General features: G+C 43.5%; 1 protein-coding gene across 1 annotated transcript in view; it reads left to right on the top strand.

Annotated features, from left to right (window-relative positions):
* The window catches only part of ALG9 (ALG9 alpha-1,2-mannosyltransferase), a 640,871-nt gene that overhangs the window by 27,747 nt on the left and 587,766 nt on the right, over positions 1-25,358 (top strand). Inside the window, exons 4-5 of the mRNA XM_085645802.1 lie at positions 1,989-2,059; positions 23,448-23,536. Coding sequence (XP_085501928.1) covers positions 1,989-2,059; positions 23,448-23,536 — 160 coding nt within the window. The remainder of the gene's footprint in view (positions 1-1,988; positions 2,060-23,447; positions 23,537-25,358) is intronic.

Genomic DNA, 25,358 nt, shown 5'->3' with positions numbered 1-25,358 from the left:
ACAAAAATGTTACCTGTTTGACCACATGATTAAGGTCATACACCTCGACATAGCTGCTCGTCACTCCAAAGAGGTGTCTCATGAAGTGTATTTTAATATTTATTCTAAGAGTAATACAATAGTTTACCTAGAGACTCCATAATGTATGGGAAGCAGTTCACAAAACTATCTTCCGAGATTAATTCAGACTTCTGCATGTGGTTCTACATGTGATTCAGAATGGAGAACAACCTTATAACAAAAGCACTTAGTTTAGACTTAAGTGTCCAGACCAATAGAATGCATTTGTCAGGAATTTACAGGTAAAGTTTGACTGGCGCTATTAATGTGGGCGACCCGGTGTAGCAGGCCAAAAATACCCCTGCCCAGATTAAACCCGGGTAAAGTTTGGCCCAGGCCAGAGTATACCTGTGTGGATAAAGTGTCCTAGGCTGAACTATACTACAGGGTTTAAAATAGACTGGGCCAGACCATACCCCACCCCACCAGGCCAGGATATGCCCCATTATATTTAAACCTTTTAATTATAATTATTTGTTCTATGGAATCTATTGAGTTGTGATATCGTCAGCCGCACAGTAGTCAGTGACTCCATGGATTGATTGACTTATCCAGCATGCTTCTATCTGCATTCAACAACAGAACTTTATCTTGAAAACAAGCATGATCATTTTGATGTTGTTATCAGTGTTGAACATTTTTACTAGAGCGAGCATTATAGAGTGTTAGATATGTGCTTTTAATGTGTTAACACTACTGAGAAGTATGGTACTAATCTTTGATCTTTGTGAAAGTTTATAATTTTTCAGATTAAAGTTTTTCTGGTTGAAGCAATCCAATTCTATGTCTTTATAGTTCTAAATAAGATGATGAAAAATGTACTAATTTATGTGTATATTGCTCAACATGATTGATATCATAGGGGTATAATTTGGCCTAGAGTGGTATGGTTTGGCCTAGTCCATAATATAACCCAGTGTATAAATTGTCCCAAGCCATAATATACTCGGGTGTAATCTGGCGTAGGCACTCTACAGAATACTCTCTGCAGAATGGTCATGGAAATGCAGTTGGTATTGGGTCCCGGCCCACAAAATAGGAATTTCTTTGGTAGACACAAACGTTTGCAGTTTTTGTCCAGGAGTCATGTGGATACCACCTGGCACCCACATTGTTCTAGCATAGTTGGTGCAGAAAATCTGGGAAAATTGCAGGTTTTTAAGGGTAAGTGTAAGGAACGGGGACTTCGATAGTAAAAGTAATTGCGGTGTAGGAAAAAAAAAGTCAAATAAATTCATTATTTTCATACTGTAGGCAAGTATAGGTTTGGGGAAATAGGTGAACATCATGACATGTATATTTGTTTAGCAAGTCAATGCACAATTCCCACAAAGCAATAAATTATGCACTTGCACAACCTAATGAAGACTGGCATAGTTTACATTTGTAAAGTTAAATCTCTTTCGATCAGGCCCACTCTTTATAAGTGGCCTTTTTTTGCATCTATCATTGAACATATATATATATTCTAAGCCTAAGGTTTTCCAATTTTGTTTTGCTGGTGGAGGTCTTTAATGTTTAAAGGCAGCTAAAAAATCTTGGATTGTGTAAATATTGCCCTCCCCAATATCAATGTAATTAGAATATTTTTCTTACATTGCTTTCTGACCAGTGCTAATAAATTTCCTACATATACACAGTTTTTCACATTGTTACTCATGATATCTTTCTGCCTTTATTACTTACTTTAAAGAAATTATCATATAAACCTTCATTTCTTTGACGCCTTATTTCTGATTTAGTCATTCCAATGCACCTTCCTCTGAGAAATGCCTGAAGTTTGCACTCCTATATATTTCATTTGCAAGATGTTAACCAAATATTGCGGTTGAGATGTGAGCTGTTAGTAAGGTAGACATGCATCTATTGTCCTTGTGCTTTGACCTCTATACTTACAAACTAAACACTCTGATATTTCTTCTCCCCAGGTGCTTGTATTTTACTTTGTAAGGAGTCTTTTGGCCTTCTTCAGCTGCATTTGTGAGCTTTACTTTTATAAGTAAGTCCTCTTTTGCTTACCAAACATCCAATGTTGTGTGTGGCGCAGCCTATGGAAGATGGCCTTAAGACATGTTACTGGAACGAACTAAGGAAATAGCTTCTCGCAGAGGAAAGCAATGTAAAAACTCCAAGAAAGTTTGTTTGATTCTTATTTGTAGCATGCCAGCATCCTGTATGAAGACCACTTCAGGGTAGAAATGACAGGGATAACCAATTCTATCAAGCATAATTTCACTAAAACATTTAACAATATAAATGCATATATGGAAACATAAAAACGTATATATGCATTACTAAACTGTATTTTTTAAACAAATTCTGCTTTTCGAGGGACATTGCTGACTTAAAATATTGTTATGTTGTTTCAGAACAGAAAAAAATGACCAAGAAGTTTTCTAATTTTTGGTAGATTCTGTAGCATCACAGTGACAGGAAGGCCTTTGCTGTTACACAGTTTCTTGCTTCGAACATGCCTTTCTGCCACTTGGCAATTCTTTTAGTTATAATGGATTTTTTCGAGGGGGAGGGGGCTGAGCATGAGGCATAACGTTCTACCAAGCAATATATTCTGAGCCCTGAGCATTGTTGTTTCCAAGCCTTTGAGCCCTCACTTCCTTCTCTGTTGATTTTCATCTCGTACATGGTGGAAAACGCCCCCAGATGGAAGCAACAAACTACCTCTTTCACCCATGGCAGCTGAGATGCTCTTTCCCCAGTGGCACAATGTTATTGTAAAGACACACTAAAGAGATGAGTGGATTCTTGTGTTAAATTGTATCGTTGGTTAGATTTCTAGATTTTGAACATTTTTGTAGTTGTTGGTGAGACTGTTGCACTGCATACCTTTGTGTTGGCACCATGCCATGAGCTGGACAACACAGAGGAAAACAAACAGTTATTGGCATATAGCGAAACACATATAGGTTTCAGGAAAAGGCTTAGATGTGTTAGTCCCCAGGGTGCTAAATGTAAAATTCACAAGGGGCGTAGCCAAGTAGAACTGATGAGCTGCTACTGAGGGATGTGGCCAGTGCTATAAACTTTGCAGACAATCTCTTCCATGTGTAGCAAAGGGAGCGAGTTCCAGTGTGTGGATGTCTGGATGGAGTAAGATCTGTAATCGCAAACTTTGAACCTGATTTTCTGAAAAAAACGGATGTGGTAGATTGAGATGATCCTAAAGTCTGGATTTGCTTAGTGCCCAAATTTCCAATTGATTTTAATTAAAAAAACATTCAAGAGACAAAGAAGAAAAGCTAGTAATTGCATGCTGAAAGAGCACTTTTTGTGTGCTATTACACATGGGCACGTTACTTGTGTAAGCAGAGGTGCACATTCATTTTGTCCAAGCCCACCTGAAGCACATTGACTTTGAACATCAGGGATCCATGAGCAATGGCTCCATGTGCCTAATGCGCTCATAGTAGACGAAAGAAGCACAAAGGACAGATTTCTGCAGCTGGCATCATTAGACATTCCATTATCATCTATGCTGATGTTAATGAACCAAATTGAACTGTGTGATTTTTCTAATCGATATTCTCTCATATTTGTTTTGTGACCAACTTTGTTAATTTTCTTTAATATCCGATGAGAAGTTCCCCCAAAGTAGGTTTTGCAAGAGGATGCTCCCTTTCCCCCCTGAGGAAATATGAATTTTGTGATCAGTTATGTCCCCTATCGTAGACCCCAACGGCTCCATGTGCGTGCTATAAGTACATGTATGTTCCCTCCAGTTCCAGTTTTGGAGACGCAAATACATGTGCGTCCACCGTCAACATGTCCTCTATCAGATCCACCATGAATGGGTCAGATATTCCATTCCTAGGTATGAAAGGCCACCGACTTTATGAGGTTCACTTTCCACATTTTACAGATTCAGGCGAGTAGGCCCTGAATTCTGCCATCAAGCCTTTCCTGCTTTCTGCCTCTGAAAGCTCCAGCCCGAGCCTGCATCTGTATCCATGAACTTTGTCCTACTCCCTGCGCGGCTAACGGTGCCTGATCCAGCCTGTTGCCTGCCAAAAACTGTATTTCACCTTCAAGATTATCTGCCTCGCTCCTCATCTAACGCATTCCTGTCTAGTAGTTTAGGTAAACATTCCTCCAGCTACCGTGCAAGGGGCCAGGCCTCACTGTCCTCATGCAAGTAATTCATAGCCCCTGTTACCATGGAAGATTCCTGCCCCCTCGCATCTCATGTAGACACTTAGACGCTCGTACACGCACTAACAGTCAGTATAGAATAGATTCCGTCCGAGAGACCTTTCCTTTTGGATAATACAGTTCTTTAAACATAAGATATTAGATATGATTTGGGATTAGGTTGACATGACCCCTCAGACTTCTGTCTCCACATGTAGAGCTAAATGTCAAGTCCCCTTCACCCTCTAGTTGCACGTCAATCACACGTCATGTGGCTGCGCACGCATCTCTGCCAAATATTTCTGCTGACATTGCAGGATTCTCTTATGGATCCACCCACTTGTGACATCATGTATAATGACGTTTTCTAAGTTACGCCTATATGACCGCCTTTTTGGTTACGTATGCATATTTTATCTCTCTTATCAACTGTTACGCCTCCTGCATCTGTTTCACTATAATGCATTTCTTATAAAAGTGATTGCCTGTCAATAATGTATTGCCTTCCTTCCTGAACCCTCATGGTGATGGAGTGTGAAGCCTGCAATTCGAATTGTATTTCCTTGTAGAGGAATAAAGCCTTTTAGAACCACTAATACCACGGATTCTGCCTCTTATATTTACTGAGTTATTCTTACTAGACTTTACCGCATAAAAAATAGTACCGGTAATGAAATATTTACCACAGAAATTGGCGCCCGAATAGGGACACTTTCTCATCTCACGCGCCGGAGGTGCGTTGCAGGCCCGGTCTCCTGCCACAGCTGAACGGACAAAAACGCGTACCTGCAGGATTTCCTGTATCTCCCTCCGGCCAAGCGGGGGTGACTGAGGCTGCGATCAACACCCAGACGAGGCGGTGAGAAGTGCGAAGTATCCCGACCAGAGCCTAGCTGAGAGAGCAAGATCCGAGGTATACAGAGGCCCACCAGGTTCCGAAGTTCCGAGTCCAGTCCGGTCCAGTTTCAGTTCAGTTCCGAGGCCTTCCGTTCCGCGCTACCCGGTGAGTACCATTGCCGGGGAGGCATTTAAACGTGCACATAATCTGTGCCGGTCAAGACGGGTTTGGGTACACAAATCCGGTCTGCACTGTTTCAGCAGTGTATCTGTACTGTTTAGCAGTATATCTAATATGTCTTGCATATAATTAAGTATTATTTAGTGTCAGTATTATGTCAGTAACGAGTTTCTTATTAGTTATCATCGTCCGTTAAACTGTCAAATGTTAAATGTTCAATACGTTCTATACATTGTGGTGTGAATGAGTGTTCATTATTGTGTTTATTGTATTAAGTGTGTTCAAATAATAAGATCTAAAAATGCCGCTCTTTTCAAAATTAAGACAGATCAAAACTAGAAAAGGGGTACTCGAAGAAGCTGTTCCCATTCCACCTAGGGATACTCCAGGATACTTTATGTATCATAAACATGGCTTAGATGCCGTGTTATTTCTTGATCTATGGGTGGACTACACCAAAGATTTACCAGAAAGTCAAAGATGGCCCGCAGCGGGGACCTGGGATGCAGATTGCATCATGAGAGTAGAAGAAGAATTATGGAAAAAGAAAGCCAGACAGTCACAGAAAGATGCCATTGAATTATGGCGTAAAGAATCATCTAGACGTACAGAAAAAGCGCTCAGACAGGAAGAGAAAGGTAGGGAGAATTCAAATAAAACCCGAGAAAATGTATTAATAGAGGAAGGTACCCGAGTAAAAACAGAACAAGTAGATAGACAAAGAAATACTCTTATGAATGGTATGTATCCTCTTCTGGCCGAAGGATTACCTAAGGCTACCCCGGAAATACCAAAAGACTTGACTCCTCCATTGCTCCCGATAAAAGCACATCCTAAAACAGCAAAGGACGTTTTCCTTTCCTCCTATTTAGATGACGTAGCTCCCGAGTATGCTAATACCATACCACACACACCGCTTGCCGATGGTGTTCAACACCAAGAGCATCCGTCTGTATCTCCGCAGCAGCAAACTCCTGCACTAGTTCCAACAGGTCCGTCCGTTTCTACTGTTTTTCCCGCATCTACAATTTCTAGCTTACGTCCAACGAATCCTTTCGTGCCCAGCACCTCAGACGGTGCTACAGGAGGTACGACAGACATGTTTGCCACCCCGCCGCGAAATAAACAGACCCTTAGAGATTTAGCACTCCAACGTACACCCCAACTAGCGACATCCGACATGTTTAAAGAACATCTTGTGGATTGTAGATACGATCCAGTGCCAGGTAAACAGGACAGATTGCTAATATCATCACTACGTATAAGACGAGCTACATTGTACTTAATGACGATACCAGGAATGGTTGAACACCTAGACAATATATATCACTTTGTCCAAACAGGGCGAGGTCCAGAAAGTATTAACGAAGCTATGGAATACCAGAAAGTGGATGTCCAAAGACAACTACTACGTTTTTTCATAAACTGCGTGATCAGGAACCAAGACAGGCCTGGGGCAGATCATGATACCATGCAAAAACTTGCCAAATGGGGTCAGAACATATCAGAAGAGAAACATGATAAACAGGCGTGTATAATCGCCATGTATCGAAAGATCCGCAAGGAAGTAGAACGAATACATAAAGAAAGACGAGAAGCAGACAGAATTGAATCAGAGGGAGAGGAGGAGCAAGAATCAGAACAAATAGAAACGATAGCTTACGTAGGTAGAGGAAGACCCCATAATAATACTAGAGGCTTTAATGATCCGATACGTCCGATACGTCCAGAATGTAATAGACATTTTCAAACCCCTATGTTAAATACAAGGCCCCTGAACACCTATTCCAAGCCGCTGATAAATTACTCCGAGATTGAAGGGGGTACCATATGCTCGATTCCATGGATGAACAAGAATTAGCCAGGTCAGCAGTACAATGGGCTGACAGTCCCAGCAAATACAGTGATGATGCACTAGCACACACGTTTCTGAATCTTGCCCCAGACGAACAGCGTTTAGCTAGTATATACATGATTCAACACCTCCTTATATTATATAAAAGCCAACACTCCGATCCTGGACCCTTACCTGACATATTGACCGAATTACTCACGAATAAATGGAGAGGTTCAGGTACTGATTTGATTAAAGAAATTCTAGAATTTCGAAACCAGTATATAACTTTCGTGTGCCCAGAACACGTTCCAGTTCCCACTATGGGAAGAAAAATGTATCACATAGATAGACTGAATCCGTTACGCGAAGTACACCCAATCAGAGGTGAAGGTAATAACTTTACACGCGTGTTTGTGTACACGCCTATAACTAAAATCGAATTATTAGAAATGAAGAAAGTAGTACCCAGCCATGACAAGGATCCAGCAGGTTTCCACCGTGAGATAAAAGACATGCTACTCATGGGAGAGTATACCTACCCCGACATTATGAAAATACTGAAAGTGTTAATGCCTGCCGGTGTTTACGAGAAACTCAAGGAAAAGGAATGGGAGGTGGGAGACCAAAAGATAGATTGGACAGCATTAGAAAACGAAGAAAAGGCCCGAGCTGCAGGAGCAGGGCTTGGGGAAAAGACTACAGCACTACCAGGATTACTAGTGCAGGTACTGCCACGTTTATTAACTACGAAAAAGGAGGACTGGGGTGCAATCTCAGCCTGTAAACAAAAGCAAGATGAAGACACTAGTGATTTCTATTCCCGATTTGAAAAATGTTTTGGTATAAATAGTGGCATAAAAGCAAGTAGCGAGTCATATCCACATCTGTTTGTGACAAAATTAGTTGAAAATTCTCTACCGCAAGTTAAGAATAGAGTATTGAAATTTGAGAGTACCTGGCAGGGTAACACCCCGTTACAGATGTTACAATATCACCACAATAGAATCAGAGAAGAACAAGAACACGAACAAAGACGTATGAAAGATACAAAAATGAAAATGCTTGTTGCTCAGTCAGTTCCAGCTGATGTACTTAAACAAAGGGATCCACCCGCATGTATAACATACCAAGAGATTCCCATTCATACCATGTGTGTCCCACGGTCGTGGAGAATACACATCTGTTGTTAAAATACCCCTCACACACCAAAAGGGCCCTTGGTGTCATGCTTCATCATAGGGGTCTTCCCGCCCCTCTACGGGACGGGGCGTGCTACGACCAGCGTGTACGTGGGAGCACTGTTCTTGGTAGGACTACTATGTGTAGTGCAGGGGTGTGCAAGGAAGGGTCAGGAGTGAGTGGAGAGTGATGTTAAAAAATACCTGGCTTACTGGACTAGGAAAAAATTTTTATTCTGCCATCTAAGCTGGTATTAGTAAAAATGTGGGGATGGAGGGTGTATGCCTCAATGAGCTTGACCTCCTGATGTCGACATGTTTCGAAGCTTACCCCAAGCTTCTTCGTCAGGACCTAAGAAGATCCCTTCCAACAATGCACTGTGATGTGGTGAGAAATAGTGGGTGTAAAAATAAACATAGGAGGTAAATAGCCTCCAAAAGTTGGTACCGCCCCACTGGGTCTTACGTACTCCTTGTGACCTAAATGGAGAAAATGGTATGATATGAGAGACATACAGGACATTACTGTTATAAGGACAGACGCTCATTCCGTGGTGTTTAAAACAGTGATCTGAAAAGGAAGTGAGCAATGATCGTCTTCTAGCCTTATCACGTGATCTGTGATAAAAAACATAGTGTGACATACTACATTTAAAATACACAATAACAAAACAACAGAAAACACACACTCTACTCATAAAGGAAACGAAGTTCCTGTATGGCGAAAATGTCATTTGTGGTTGTTTGCATGCCCAACAAAGCAGAGAAATGAACACATACTTGCTGCAAAAAGGATGATTTCCTCATGAGCTCATTTACCGGGTGGTTGAAGTGCCAAAATAGGCTACCTAAATAGCGAGAGAGAGGAAAATGTACTCCCATTGTCATTTTTAGAAGGTTGACCTTCCACCTGCCGGCTGTGCCGTACTTACGCCTCCTAGGATCAATGTCCTGCTGGAAAAACCACCCCGGTCGGCTCCGTCGATAAATTAAGATCGGAGTAAATGTACTTTAAATACCCCCTCCAATCAGGGAAAGAGTGTCAGAAAACGCCCCGTATGGCGGACCAATAGACGGTCCCTGCTAGTAGAGTAACCTAAAGCGCGCAGGCGCTGCTGCACGAGACCCGGAGCCGGAAGGTAGAGGCAGACGGGTCATTGCAATGAGACTGTAAGGACCCCCAGGGAGGTGTCTAAGTAGGTGCCTGATGGAGCGCCTTACATAAACTCATAATTAAAAGAGTAAAAGAGGCTATGGGGTGTGTGTAAAGGATAATCTACATAACACAAAATCGAGACTTGAAGGGGTATCTCTAGTCAGGTAGATAACCGGTAGTTGAACAGTGCTACCTTCCAGATCAATATCTGTTAATCCGTATGTTACAGGCAAAGTATTTGGACACCTAATTATTTTCTTAATAATGATATCTTCCATAGTTCATTTATTTTGCTAGGTCCCATTACACTCGATTTTGTGTTATGTAGATTATCCTTTACACACACCCCATAGCCTCTTTTACTCTTTTAATTATGAGTTTATGTAAGGCGCTCCATCAGGCACCTACTTAGACACCTCCCTGGGGGTCCTTACAGTCTCATTGCAATGACCCGTCTGCCTCTACCTTCCGGCTCCGGGTCTCGTGCAGCAGCGCCTGCGCGCTTTAGGTTACTCTACTAGCAGGGACCGTCTATTGGTCCGCCATACGGGGCGTTTTCTGACACTCATTCCCTGATTGGAGGGGGTATTTAAAGTACATTTACTCCGATCTTAATTTATCGACGGAGCCGACCGGGGTGGTTTTTCCAGCAGGACATTGATCCTAGGAGGCGTAAGTACGGCACAGCCGGCAGGTGGAAGGTCAACCTTCTAAAAATGACAATGGGAGTACATTTTCCTCTCTCTCGCTATTTAGGTAGCCTATTTTGGCACTTCAACCACCCGGTAAATGAGCTCATGAGGAAATCATCCTTTTTGCAGCAAGTATGTGTTCATTTCTCTGCTTTGTTGGGCATGCAAACAACCACAAATGACATTTTCGCCATACAGGAACTTCGTTTCCTTTATGAGTAGAGTGTGTGTTTTCTGTTGTTTTGTTATTGTGTATTTTAAATGTAGTATGTCACACTATGTTTTTTATCACAGATCACGTGATAAGGCTAGAAGACGATCATTGCTCACTTCCTTTTCAGATCACTGTTTTAAACACCACGGAATGAGCGTCTGTCCTTATAACAGTAATGTCCTGTATGTCTCTCATATCATACCATTTTCTCCATTTAGGTCACAAGGAGTACGTAAGACCCAGTGGGGCGGTACCAACTTTTGGAGGCTATTTACCTCCTATGTTTATTTTTACACCCACTATTTCTCACCACATCACAGTGCATTGTTGGAAGGGATCTTCTTAGGTCCTGACGAAGAAGCTTGGGGTAAGCTTCGAAACATGTCGACATCAGGAGGTCAAGCTCATTGAGGCATACACCCTCCATCCCCACATTTTTACTAATACCAGCTTAGATGGCAGAATAAAAATTTTTTCCTAGTCCAGTAAGCCAGGTATTTTTTAACATCACTCTCCACTCACTCCTGACCCTTCCTTGCACACCCCTGCACTACACATAGTAGTCCTACCAAGAACAGTGCTCCCACGTACACGCTGGTCGTAGCACGCCCCGTCCCGTAGAGGGGCGGGAAGACCCCTATGATGAAGCATGACACCAAGGGCCCTTTTGGTGTGTGAGGGGTATTTTAACAACAGATGTGTATTCTCCACGACCGTGGGACACACATGGTATGAATGGGAATCTCTTGGTATGTTATACATGCGGGTGGATCCCTTTGTTTAAGTACGCTTGGTTGGGAGGAAGTATCCACCTCCACCACTCGTTGAGTGGAACCTCTCTACTCCCCCCCTTGTTTCTCTTTCCAGTTCCAGCTGATGGTCACCAAAAGGGTGATTCAACAGGTCCAGTTAAAGGGACATGTAACTATTGTAAACAACAAGGTCATTATATACACGATTGTCCAGTTCTGAAACATAATATCCCCACGGGTAGAACTCAGGAAAGACCACGTCCACCTAGACAGGATCAGAATCAACAACAAATTCCTCAGCATGCACAACATAGGTCAGCTCCGCAACAACTAGCTCCGCAACAGGCAGCTCCACAACAGACCGTAGCACCACCACCAGCGCAGCCTATTGCTGCCACACAAGCGACAACGCAACAGATGTACCAGTATGCACAAGCAGATTATCCCGATTATCAGCGATACACATGAAATAGCCTAGAGAGGGAAGTTGGCTTACCCCTTATTGAGGTTCCTGTAGATCAAGAGGGACCTTATGTACATAGTGAACTATTAGGGGAAGACAGGAAGTTTTTACTTGATACAGGGGCAAGCAGAACAACTATACGACGCAGTGAAGTTCCAGGGGCACACCTCTCAGGCTCACAAAATATTTCCCTTGGATTCTCAGGAAAACCTATAATTAATGACGTAACACAGCCTCTTCCACTTACAGTTGGTCCATTGACACGTACTACAGATTTATTGCTTACTAAATCATGCCCAGAAAACTTGATAGGTATAAAAACATTGAAAGCTCTAGGAGCTATAATATGTTGTTCTCCGGAAGGAGTACGATTATTTTTACGTGATTTTAAAGGTCACTACGTGTCCAGAGACATGGATCACCGGCTGCAGAGTTTACCTACACATTTATGGGCACAAGGCCCCACTGATGTTGGTTGCATGAACATTACACCATATCGAGTCACACTAAAAACAGGAGTAGTACTACCACGAATGCGACAATATAGGTTACCACCAGATGCTGTTGCGGCCTTACTGCAAATCATTGACGAACTCATTGCACAAGGAGTGGTTGTCGAAACCGACTCCAATGTATGCAATTCCCCGATAATTCCGATTCTTAAAAGAACGGATCCAAAAGCACCACCAGTATATCGATTAGTTATTGACCTGCGCGAATTAAATAAATGTATTGTACCACAATACCCTGTGGTCCCAGATATCTCTTCACTACTAACTGCTATTGATTCAGAAGCAACGTTCTTCACTGTAATTGATCTCAAGAATGCTTTCTTTAGCGTCCCAATAGATCCGGAAAGTCAATATCTGTTCGGATTCAGTTTAAATGGACAAAGTTTTAAATTCACACGCGCACCTCAAGGATTTACAGAAAGCCCCAGCATCTATAGCCAAGCACTAAAACGAGAACTTGACAGTATCCACATGCCAGTTAACACTGCCTTGCTTCAATATGTCGATGATCTGTTGATCACCGCCCGAAGCGAACCTGAATGTGAAACAGCGTCACTGACGGTTTTAAAATTTCTGGCCGACAAGGGGCACAAGGTGTCCCCTTCTAAGCTGCAATTCTGTGTCCCGCGAGTTGTCTACCTTGGGCACTCGCTGTCCAAGGAGGGAAGACCGCTTACACCCGACCGCATCCAGTTAATTGCTAACATGCCACCACCCAAGACACAAAAGGGGGTGCGGGCTTTTATAGGCCTCACTTCATACTGTAGGCAGTGGATCCCTCAATATGCATTTCTAGCAAAACCACTCATCCAGTTGACAACACAGGAGGCCGCCACATCGACTGTCCTCCCTTGGACTCAAGAACATACACATGCTTTTGAAAGCTTAAAGAAAGCTTTATGCCAAGCACCTGTTTTAGCAACACCATGTTACAATAAACTGTTTACACTATTTGTTACAGAACGCGAAGGTACTGCCTTGTCAGTACTCACTCAGGAACAAGCAGGATCACACAAACCATGTGCTTATTTCTCTAGTACATTAGATCCAGTAGCTCAGGCTCTTCCTGCGTGCCTGAAATCAGTGGCAGCAACAGTTTTAGCAATCAGACAAAGCGATGCCATAGTGTTAGGACATCAATTGACAGTACAAGTACCACACGCAGTAGAGGTTCTCTTGAACCGCACACAAACGCAACACTTGACTATAGCGAGACTCACCGGTTATGAATTAACATTGTTTCAACCACACATAGAAATCAGACGTTGTAATACGTTAAATCCTGCCACACTGTTGCCAGTAAACGGAACAGATCCATTAGCACATGATTGTATTGAAGTCATTACTATCACGACGAAACCCAGACAAGACTTGACAGATATCCCTTTACCAGATTCGGACCTGACATTGTATGTAGATGGTTCATGTATGAGAACCAGTACAGGAGAGTTAGTAGCCGCTTACGCAGTCACAACAGACACTGAAGTCATTGAAACAAATTGTATTAACATTTTGTCAGCTCAAGCAGCAGAGCTCATCGCTCTGACACAAGCCTGTACTCAAGCCAAAGATAAGAAAGTCAACATATACACAGATTCACGTTATGCATTCGGAGTCGTCCATGACTTCGGCGTGCTGTGGCGAGAGAGAGGTTATTTAACTTCTCATGGTGCCCACATCCAACACGGACCCCTCATTCAAGCCCTATTAGACGCGATCCATCTACCTACTGCAATATCGATTATGAAATGCAAAGCTCATACAAAAGTTACCGATATCATTTCTCAGGGTAATGACCTAGCTGACAGAACAGCTAAACAGACTGCTCAGAACCAGACTCATACAACTGACGCGACAAAGACAATAGTTCCGACACCAACACATTGCATGACAGTTAAGGATCCCGCCCTTGATATAATTGACATACAGACACATGCTACACCAGAAGAAATAAAGAAATGGACTGAATTAGGAGGGATCCAAACGGATCAAGGATGGATGACGAAGGAAAAATCTATATGGTTTCTTCCCGATTCCATGGTTCAAGTCATCATTAACACAATACATAGTCCAGCGCACCTAGGAGAAAAAGCTATGCTAGACAGTATTCAACACATTTGGTTCAACAAACACTTGCGAGCAGCAGCCAAACAGAAAGTACGTACCTGTATGATATGTTGTCAGTTTAATCCAGGTAAAAGCATCCCCGTAGAACAGGGTGGATTTCAACCTCCCGATCATGCTTTTGAAGTCCTCCAGATGGATTATATCCAGATGGAACGATGTCGAGGATTCAAATATGTTCTCGTAGTTGTCTGTGCTCTTTCCCGTTGGACAGAAGCCTACCCGGTTTCAGATTACACTGCCCCGACTACTGCCAAACAGTTAGTTCGAGAATTCTTCCCGCGGTATGGTTTGCCACGTGTTGTCTACTCAGATAACGGCCAGCCATTCTCATCGGAACTAATGAAACACGTTTCACTCTTGTTAGGCTACCAATGGAAATTCCACTGTGTCCGACATCCTGAGGCAGCAGGTCTCGTGGAACGCCATAATCAAACTCTGAAAATTAGATTGTCCAAAATATGTAGGGAAAAAGGTGTCGATTGGATAGTAGCCTTACCAGTTGCACTCTTTTACATGAGAATGGTAGCACATTCTCGAACAGGGCTATCCCCGTACGAGGTGATCTTCGGTAGACCACCAAATATGTGGGGGACGCCTATACCTCGCAAAATCACTGATGTTGACTGTAATATGCTGACAGATTACCTGGCTTCCTTGATGTCTGCACTACAATCTTGTCGTTCACAGGTAGCTGCAGCTTTTCCCGATAACACTGAGGTGAAGCCCCATGACGTGGTTCCAGGTGATCTGGTTCTGGTACGGAATTTCGACCGGAAGACCCAACTGGAGCCTAGGTGGAAATCGCCAAAACTTGTTCTACTAGCAACAAGGACAGCCGTGAAGATCGAGGGACGTAAAGGGTGGTTGCATTCGAGTCATATCAAGAAATTTTATGGACTACCGTCCAGTGTGAACATTCAGCCCTGCATTTCCTCACAGACAGACTCAAAGCTCCCCTTGGTTGAACCCACGAAAACGGAACTTTATAAACTAAAATTAAGGTCTAGCAAGTCAGACAATTCGATTGTTTAAGTCCTCTCCAAGGTGAATCGGTTGAATTTGTCTCTGACATGTATCCTCTAGACCGGAATAGAGAAATAAATCAACAGATGCAGCTTAAAAAGCATGCGTATTGTAAATCACTTCGTAGTCATTGCACAGTAACACTATTAATTTTGTTTTTTCTAAGTTTTCTGATCATTATAACTAGTATATTACTTCGTATGTATTACCCTATTTCTAAACGTGCTTATAATGTTACTGCTGAACATTCTTTTAGCGAATTACCTCCGCATGAGTTGTCTTATAGATTTGCGCTGCGCAACAACACATTCATTAGTATGTTACATCATTCCCATCAGACCAGCAATGCTACAAATTGTTGGATATGTGGCCGACTCCCTCCCTATCAGAACTATAAGGGAGTTTTGCCCCTCTTTCCGTATCCGTTCACTCACAATGGCTCCTGTGGAGCATGGTTTAGTTTGATTAATTCCCTAGATTCAAATTCCGCAGTTTATCAAGACAACTGGGTATGGGGAAACCTGAACCTGGTTTTGCTTAAAGTCTGCTACCCTAACAAGGAGGGACTTCCCAAAAGAACAGGAACTGATCTAGAAAATGAAGTATATGGATTAGGTAATTTTACACTTAACCTCATGATCCTGAATGTTGAATCCGAAGCCACACCAATCTTGCCCGCTATGTCAGTATTCCCAGTTAAAGGGGAATTATGTGTAAGAAAGAATGGTTCCATACACATGGGCCATAGTAAATGCACCACTGTAATAAAATTCAGTGATCAAGGCAAATCTACATTTAGAGCTTCCCGTCATTCCTACTTCATATGTGGCCAGACCGCATATATATGTCTACCTCTAGACTGGGATGGTACCTGTTACATAGCATTCCTTCTGCCACCTGTTTTCCTAACTCCTCCTGATTATCACAGAAATACCCATTTAGTACACAATAGACAGCAGAGAGATCTCCCGATTGTCGATTACACTGAAACGGCATGGGAACAATATACAGATTTCAATAAAGGTTTCTTTCCCTATATAGGTACAGTCACTAATAGTAAGCTGATACGTAGATTAACTAGAACCCTTGAAGCAGTAGTAAACGAGACTACTTCCGCCTTAGGCAATTTAACAGAAGAGCAGTCTGCTATGCGGATTGTTGTGCTTCAAAATCGTCTTGTCCTTGACGTCATCCTGGCCGATAGGGGCGGAGCTTGTAGAGTCATCGGATCAAGTTGCTGCATTTTCATACCAGAAAATTCACCGTCAGTATATAAAGCCATAACCCGCCTTCATAAGATTATAAGCCAGATACACCAGAGCCCAGGCACTTGGACTTGGTCTGGTTGGTTCTGGAGCATGTTGTCAGCCTGGGGATGGAGGATCCTATCCTTCCTAGGTATTGGCTTTCTCATACTATTCAGTTGCTGCTTATGTCTACAATGTGGGCCAGCGATTTGTGGCCTGTGTGCCACATCGTGTATCCCACCTCCAAGTTTTCGTTCAAAATCCCGGAAGAAGAAAGAAGAACAAATGATGCTATATGAACAGATCGATGGATTGATGAAGATCGATATCTCCTGAGGGTCCGTAGGGGACAAGGAGGGAATGAGGAAATATGAATTTTGTGATCAGTTATGTCCCCTATCGTAGACCCCAACGGCTCCATGTGCGTGCTATAAGTAAATGTATGTTCCCTCCAGTTCCAGTTTTGGAGACGCAAATACATGTGCGTCCACCGTCAACATGTCCTCTATCAGATCCACCATGAATGGGTCAGATATTCCATTCCTAGGTATGAAAGGCCACCGACTTTATGAGGTTCACTTTCCACATTTTACAGATTCAGGCGAGTAGGCCCTGAATTCTGCCATCAAGCCTTTCCTGCTTTCTGCCTCTGAAAGCTCCAGCCCGAGCCTGCATCTGTATCCATGAACTTTGTCCTACTCCCTGCGCGGCTAACGGTGCCTGATCCAGCCTGTTGCCTGCCAAAAACTGTATTTCACCTTCAAGATTATCTGCCTCGCTCCTCATCTAACGCATTCCTGTCTAGTAGTTTAGGTAAACATTCCTCCAGCTACCGTGCAAGGGGCCAGGCCTCACTGTCCTCATGCAAGTAATTCATAGCCCCTGTTACCATGGAAGATTCCTGCCCCCTCGCATCTCATGTAGACACTTAGACGCTCGTACACGCACTAACAGTCAGTATAGAATAGATTCCGTCCGAGAGACCTTTCCTTTTGGATAATACAGTTCTTTAAACATAAGATATTAGATATGATTTGGGATTAGGTTGACATGACCCCTCAGACTTCTGTCTCCACATGTAGAGCTAAATGTCAAGTCCCCTTCACCCTCTAGTTGCACGTCAATCACACGTCATGTGGCTGCGCACGCATCTCTGCCAAATATTTCTGCTGACATTGCAGGATTCTCTTATGGATCCACCCACTTGTGACATCATGTATAATGACGTTTTCTAAGTTACGCCTATATGTCCGCCTTTTTGGTTACGTATGCATATTTTATCTCTCTTATCAACTGTTACGCCTCCTGCATCTGTTTCACTATAATGCATTTCTTATAAAAGTGATTGCCTGTCAATAATGTATTGCCTTCCTTCCTGAACCCTCATGGTGATGGAGTGTGAAGCCTGCAATTCGAATTGTATTTCCTTGTAGAGGAATAAAGCCTTTTAGAACCTCTAATACCACGGATTCTGCCTCTTATATTTACTGAGTTATTCTTACTAGACTTTACCGCATAAAAAATAGTACCGGTAATGAAATATTTACCACACCCCAAAAAAGTATCTTCCTTGAAAGCTATCTTTATTTAATTATTTCCAAGAAAGTTTATCGATGGGCAGAGTTTTGCGGGGAACTTTGCAGCTTCATGAATGGCGAAGTTTTGCGAAGGTGTCAAACTTTAATGCTGTCATTTCACATGCAAATTAGGCCCTCCGTCTTGATAAAGGTTCACTTTTTAGGTCTCGCCTGAGCTAACGCATGCGCTGTCTCAGGGCGAGACATTTAGTAAGTGGGTTCTAAAAGTGCTACCCACGAGCATGAACGTGCACAGCTGCCAGCTTTCAGCGCCCGAGGCGCCATCTGGAGCGTGATTACTTTCACTTTTAACATCTTCAAATGCAAAGCACCTTGTTCTTTGCCGGCTCGCGCGACCCTGCTTTCACTTTTGCCTTATTTTTTTTTTTTTTTTTTTTAACATCTTCAAATGCAAAGTACCTTGTTCTTTGCCGGCGCGCGCATATGAACGAAACAGTGAGTAAAGACAGAACGGGTCCATTCATTGCAGCGGGGCTCTGCGTGTCCAGAAAAAAAAGGGAGGTGAACGCTGGTCATTCGAAAAACAAGTCCTGACTAAAGTCGAAAGACATCGATACAAACGGAATATTCTAAAACAGTAGCTCCATTAATGTCCAAACCGCGGAAGCGCTTCGATATCTCCGCAGAGGTATGAAATGCGCTATAATGTTCTAATACAATCTAATGCATGCACTATTTTTTATGCTTTTCTATATAGCGCTCACTTTTCCCGAGGTGTCAGAGCGCTTTACAATTGAGCGGAGTAATTACATGAGTAAGGAGTTACATGGTAGTAGGAATCACTACTTGTGTGTACAAAAGTTACTCATGCTGAGAGTAACAGATTAACAGTTACATATTCACTCAAGCATTCATACTAAGAAAAGGTGGAAAGCCTACAAATGGTGCATAACTTCCCGCATAAAGCCTCCTCAAATGCTTCTGCGGAGTGTTTGTGTGGGAAGATTGGCCGATGATATTCCTACTTTATAACGCCCTGTTGGGGCGATGGAGGTGTCTGCCTGTGGGCAGCAGGCGGGGCTGCTGTGCGGTTTGTCATGCAGGAGCGCTCTGCCACGCCCACATTATGCGACTCACTTGGGGCCATATGTAGGTAGCTAAATACCGGTCGGTAACGGCCGAAATTCGGTAAATATCCCGTTACCGACCGGTATTTAGCTATTTGAGATGTAGGGGGCATATTTCAGGATTCGGTAATTTACCGAATCGGTAAAATTACCGATTCGGTAAATAGCGAATCCTGAAATGATATGTAGGGGGAGTGTATCATAGGTGTGTGGATTCGTTATTTACCACCAACTAAAAGTTGATGGTAAATGACGAAGACCTTTCAAAAAGCATTATTGTGCTATTTGAAAAGTGCAATGTGGCAGACATACATGCCCTTAGGGCATGTATGTGCGCCACATGTGCACACATGCACGAATCAGGGGTGCAACAGGGTGTCAATGTGACACCCTGCCACCCATGATAATGCCTCCCCTATTACCGATTCGGTATTTACCGAATCGGTAATGGCAACTGGCTTCCCATTCATTCCTATGGGCCTCCAGGCCCATAGGAATGAATGGGAAGGGATGCATTATTACCGATTCGGTAAATACCGATTCTTAAATACCGATATTTACAGATTCGGTAATAATTTACCTACATTACATTTACCGATTCATAAATACCGAATTGGTAAAATTCGGTATTTAAGAATCGGTAAATATAATTTACCTACATATGGCCCTTAATCTCAAATTAATATTGATACAGTAAGTAAAAACTTTTTACAGTTATTAAAAATCATAAATATTACAGTAAGTAAGTAAGTTTATTTTATTTAGACAGTTATCCATAAAACACAAATGCAATTAAGATCATGGAAAATGTCCCATTCTAACTACCCAACACCCCCAACCCACTATAGTTCATCATTAAAACTCAGTTTAACAGACAGTAAAAACCGAGCAGTTCCAGCAGCCACATCTAGAAAACGCATAATAAATATGATGGTAAAAGTTACACTACAAGACAATTTAAAGCAGTCGGAGGCAGTAGACCATCATTCTGGGGATACCTCCCGCCAAAAATAAAATGCAGTGCAGATTAAAATAACAATGAAATAACAAGTCCGAACATTTATCACGTGGATTCCCCTAGATCTCCCAAACTTTACTTGCAGATTCTAACTAATTTTCCAACCGCAAAGCTCTTCTTTCACCCACCCGGATGTGTCTCTCTCGGCGTTTTTTAGCGTGACATTATTTGAAATTGAATATTTGCTGGTTATGTCCTAGTCGGCGAACAACTGCAAGCTTTGACACTGGGGATGGAATAGGGTGTTATACGTTAGAATGTCATTACAAGAACGTTTGAAAAAGTCAAGTTAATAACAAAAATGAACACCCTAACAAACAGCTTGCAATGCAAACAGTTTAGTGCACTGCGGAGTAAGGTTTTAATATGTGCTGTTGGGTGATGCTCTGTCCCGGGCAGTGCCTGCAGTGTGGGTAAGAAACACATTTCATTTCCCACTGATGTCTCACACACACGTCAGCGGCAAGGTCATTAGACACATCTAAGAAGAAAGGGTTAGAAATCACAGCTACGGCAGGTTACAACGCCATGGTGGTGCAAGTTGTTTCTCTGGGGCAACAACTGCTGCGTGTGGGGTATTGCCACGAGCTGGACATTGTCCATGGCCAGTGTCAGAGGCGTCTGCCGTGCACGCAGTTACACCCCGTAGAGTTTGAAGTGTCCCCTGTGCAGTGCTTGCAGTGGCACCTGTGTAACATCTATAGTATGCAAGCAGTGCCTGCAGTGTCACCGGACAGCTCCGGCAGTGCCGTCCGTGGAGTCTCTGCAGTGCCACACTTGCGGTTCCTTTAGTGTCACATGAACTGTCTCTGCAGTGTCACCAGACAGCGTCTACAGGTACCCTTGCAGTATCTGCAGTGCCACTGGACAGCGCCTGCAGTGCCACTATAGGTACTCTTGCGTCTGCAGTGACTGCGTCTGCAGTATGCAAGCAGTGCCTGCAGTGTCACTGGACAGCGCCTGCAGTGCCACTATAGGTACCCTTGCATCTGCAGTGCCTGCAGTGACAGCGTCTGTAGGGTCACGTGGACAGCATCTGCAGTGCAACTATAGATACCCGTGCGATGCCTGCAGTGACAGCGTTTGCAGTGCACCCATCGTGCGATGCCTGCAGTGACAGCGTTTGCAGTGCACCTATCGTGCGATGCCTGCAGTGACAACATTTGCAGTGCCTGCAGTGTCACCTGGACAGGCTATGCAGCGTCATCTTTGCAATGGTGTCAGCATCAGGGAGGGGAGCCTCGCCAGGGCCCATTTCATGGAAACATTACTCCTTCAGAAGGCGCGCTTGAAAACACCTTATAAAATAAAATGCAAAGCACCCTAAACAAAGGCCTCTTGATTCTTTTACAAACCCCGGCATTCCAAACACGATAGAGTACAGCTGTAGTGAAATCTGTCGTGCAGTGCCGTCAGAAAAGTGATTGCGCGCCTTAATAAACGTGCAGTTTTGTGGGCGCCATGTTGTGCCAGTCACTTCCTGCGTGCATAGCTCTTGCTGTAGCCGTACCACGCGGGCTCTGAGGCGGTTGTTCCGTGGAATGTGCTCCCCATAACGACGTAGGAGGTCAAGGGCTCGGTGGACTGGCCCTACCGTTCATGCTTCCAGCTCTGTAAAATCATGTAGCATGTTGTTGCAGGTGACGTACTCTGTTTTTCACACTCTGGCTATCTGGGCTTGGTGTAAGCCCCTCTATTCACACAACACGCCACGTGGGAGGGTACTAAGGCCTCCGATGGCTTACATTCATGCACTACTTTCTTTTGACAGCGGTATAACAATATGACATTCCTTCTATTTTGTCGCTTTAAACTCTTCGGCATAAGCAAAATAAACGCCGAGGGGCAGTGCGCTCCCATGGGTCTTCTCTTGTGAGGTAAGGTGCCTGATGCTAGTGCGCAGACACCTGGGAGGCATCCGCGTGGCGCACTGTGTTCATATCCTACTCACAAGAAGTTGAAATGGACTTGGATATTTCCGAGCTGAGCTGCTCATACGGACCCCACCGCTGCTGTCCACAATTACAACAAGCATTGGCATAGACAATAGGTCTCGCTTTTTGGACCTTATAAGTATTTAGTTATGCAGCACAATATCCTTGGTGCAACAACATCAACTGTTGCATGGATAAACACTTATAAGTTCCCAAAAGCGAGACCTATTGGTTATGCCAATGCTTGTTTTGTATCTGTTTGAGGAGACTAACGAATCCAATTCCTTTCTGCCACATATGTGAATTAGTAAATATCCTGTGGGCTTCGCCTAATTTGATTTGCCTAACCCGTTGCTTCAGCTCTACATACCCAAGTGACAGGCGCGCAACGCCCATTGGGCTCAGGGCCTTCAGCCCCTGCCATCGTGTGTGTCAGCCCGGGCTGAGACAGCTTCCCGGGCACACACACACAGACAGTTTTTGAGCTGCTGTTGGCTGGCTTGCCTGGCACCCGTCTACCGCAGCCTCACCCAAGTACTTCACAGGTCTTTAAAAGACCATTTACTTGCTAACGAGGCTTTGCTGTGTTTTCACCCCGTCTTAGAGCCCCTGCAGCTCCACTCTGCCTATTGCTAGAAGACTTAGCCCCCCCTCACTCCCCGAAATTTTTATTAGCCCCCCCTCCCGCCCCTCCGAAATTTGGCTCTACTTGCGCCTCAGCCAAGTGATATGGACTGACTTCCGCTCCCCTTCTTTTTCTCACCTTGTTGAACTCACTCCATTTTGTGTGCGGTGTAACACAGTGTGTCTTTCACATTTGATTAGTGCTCAGTACGTACATAATTAAAATGCAAATATTTCTGGAGACAGGTCGGTTGGGGTTGAAAATATGCTTTGATGACAATCTGGCTATTTGCGTCCAGCCGAATCCCATGCAGACTGGCTTCTGTGGATCTGCGGGGACTAGAGAGAGGTTATTGAATTATGATTTCTAAGGGCCTGCTTGTTAACAGATCATTCAAAGAAACAATTCTGTTGTGAGGATCGACAGCGAAATAAGTGTATGTGCTATTCTATCTTTGTACTTCTGTCATCATTGAACTAAAGAATGTTACCACCCATGATATACAGAATTTGGCGATGAGGTAGCAAGTGGTTTAAGTCACAGAAGCCTTGTGAACAAAATCTATCATTTTAGTATACAAACTGAAAAAACGGAATAATATAAGTGCCATGAAAATCAAAAAACGCCAAGTGAGAAGAGACTTTAAACAATAAAACTACATTTCTATAAATCTCGGTGTATGTTTTTGGTACTGAAAGCTCTGTAGTCATGTTATGAATGTGCACGTTGGTTTTCATTACGCAACGCTCTTTTAAAAAAAAATGTTAACTTCTTTCCTAGAGCTGTGTGCAAAAAGTTTGGCTTGCACGTGGGCCGTCTGATGCTGGCATTCCTGGTTCTCAGCACTGGGATGTACTGCTCATCTGCAGGTGAGTAAGTTGTTGGGTGAGTGTAGTCTTTGTGCAGCTGGAAGAGAAGCTATATTAAAGAATGAAGCTTATGCTGTTTCCATAGACAAATGTTCACATGTAATGAGAATTTGATATGAATAGGAAACTGCAATACCTATGCATAAATTGTCACATAACAGCCTTATCTTGTTCCTGGTGTGTGTGGTAAATCAACTCTGTTTCCCATAAGGAGTAATTGGGGATAAGTTGTATTAGGTAACGGAAAGATATTGATATCACAACCTAAGGTCTGGTTCCGTGGAGGGGTCTGGGATGGGGGAGGGAGGAAATCAGGGCCACGAAGACTGGGATCCAGAGCTGTATGTTACATGTACTAGTTGTGGGAAATTGGCAATAGTCTTTGCATGACTGGGCAAACATCCCAAAGTGGCCAACCTGTCAATCATGGAGGCCTGTAGTAAGTCTTGGCTGCCAGATTTTCTAAATACGTGTCCCAGGCGTCCCGCTGAGGAGGGCCTCTCTGTTGCAAAGGTAGCTATTTCCAGGTTTTGACTTCAGGCGTCACTCACTTTAACAAGTCCTGCAGCCAGAGCTGCAGAGAAGGTGCTTCTGGGGATTTCCAGGCCATGGCTATATGATGTTTCGCCAATACACACACTAGATCTATACATTTCGAGGTGTACTTCTTCATTCATGTACGCGTTGTGATTCCCAATAGGCTCTGTAAGGGGTCAGCCGGTAGTGTCCGACACCGCCACAGTTACATCTTCCTAGAGCTGCTCAATGATGGGACGCATCCATACCATATGGTGGAAGTCGGCTTCAAGATATGGGCTTCAGGGGCACCCTGGGGCTATTGTCAGGAACATGCAGTGAATATGCACAGGTGTGAGTTAGGTCAGATGCAGATAGTTAAACTGCGTGTACTTCAACTGTGGGTTCTAGATATCCTGTATACTTGCTCAAGGGCTACGGTCCATTGTCTGGTAGTGAGCTCCTGGCCCATAGCGATTGCCCATTTGTCTTTAAGGATGGGGAAGTTCATGACTTGAGTGTTGAACATGGCTTTATACAGCACTGTAAAAGCCCGCCTGGCATTCCCATGGGGTACCAGTGCCTGGCGACAGGGACCTTTTAAGAATTTCTGGGGCCCTGGGCCAAATTTATTTTGGGGGCCCCTGTTCAGAACAGCTTTGATTTTATGATCCAGTTTCAGCTCTTTGGTAAAATTCTAAATGTGTGTACATCGGATATTTAGAGACAGTGATGTGTGTTTTCAGTATTGTACCACAGCAGTAGCTCACTAACAATACTACATGTCACACCCTCCCATTTCTCATATGTATAGTACTAAAAGAAACTTTTTATATGGATGTTGCATGAAACATAAACACATTTTATCTGCAAATTGTCTGTAGTAGACTCTCACACATTAAAAATAAATTATAGAAAAAGGCTATTTACAACAAACCATTTAAAAATGATTCAAGGTCACCAGGGCAAGACTCTCTGCAGAATATAGCTGGCTCTATCAGGGGGCCCCCTGAAAGTCTGTGGCCCTGGGCCAGAGCCCACTTTGCCCATGCCTTAAAACGTCTCTGCCTGCAGAGGCTGAAAGGGGTCGGGCTTCATTCGCTATGGTCCCCACAGGTGTTGCAGGGCTTTCAAGAGAATATTATAAGACAGGAATTGGCTTACATCTATGCCGTATTAATTGTGAAGTTCTTGTAAAGTTAGGAGAGTTTTATGGACTTATATGTTGCCCAGTGTGGTGAGCATTGCGTCTCTCCATGGTCTGACATTGTGATGCCTAGCCACCCTGCGTAGGATTGGCGGGGCC

The sequence above is a fragment of the Triturus cristatus genome, chromosome 3_1, assembly GCF_964204655.1.
Source record: "Triturus cristatus chromosome 3_1, aTriCri1.1, whole genome shotgun sequence".
Lineage (NCBI taxonomy): Eukaryota > Metazoa > Chordata > Amphibia > Caudata > Salamandridae > Triturus > Triturus cristatus.
The sequence above is the reverse complement of the archived record's forward strand: the minus strand, read 5'-3'. Positions and strand labels throughout refer to the sequence as shown.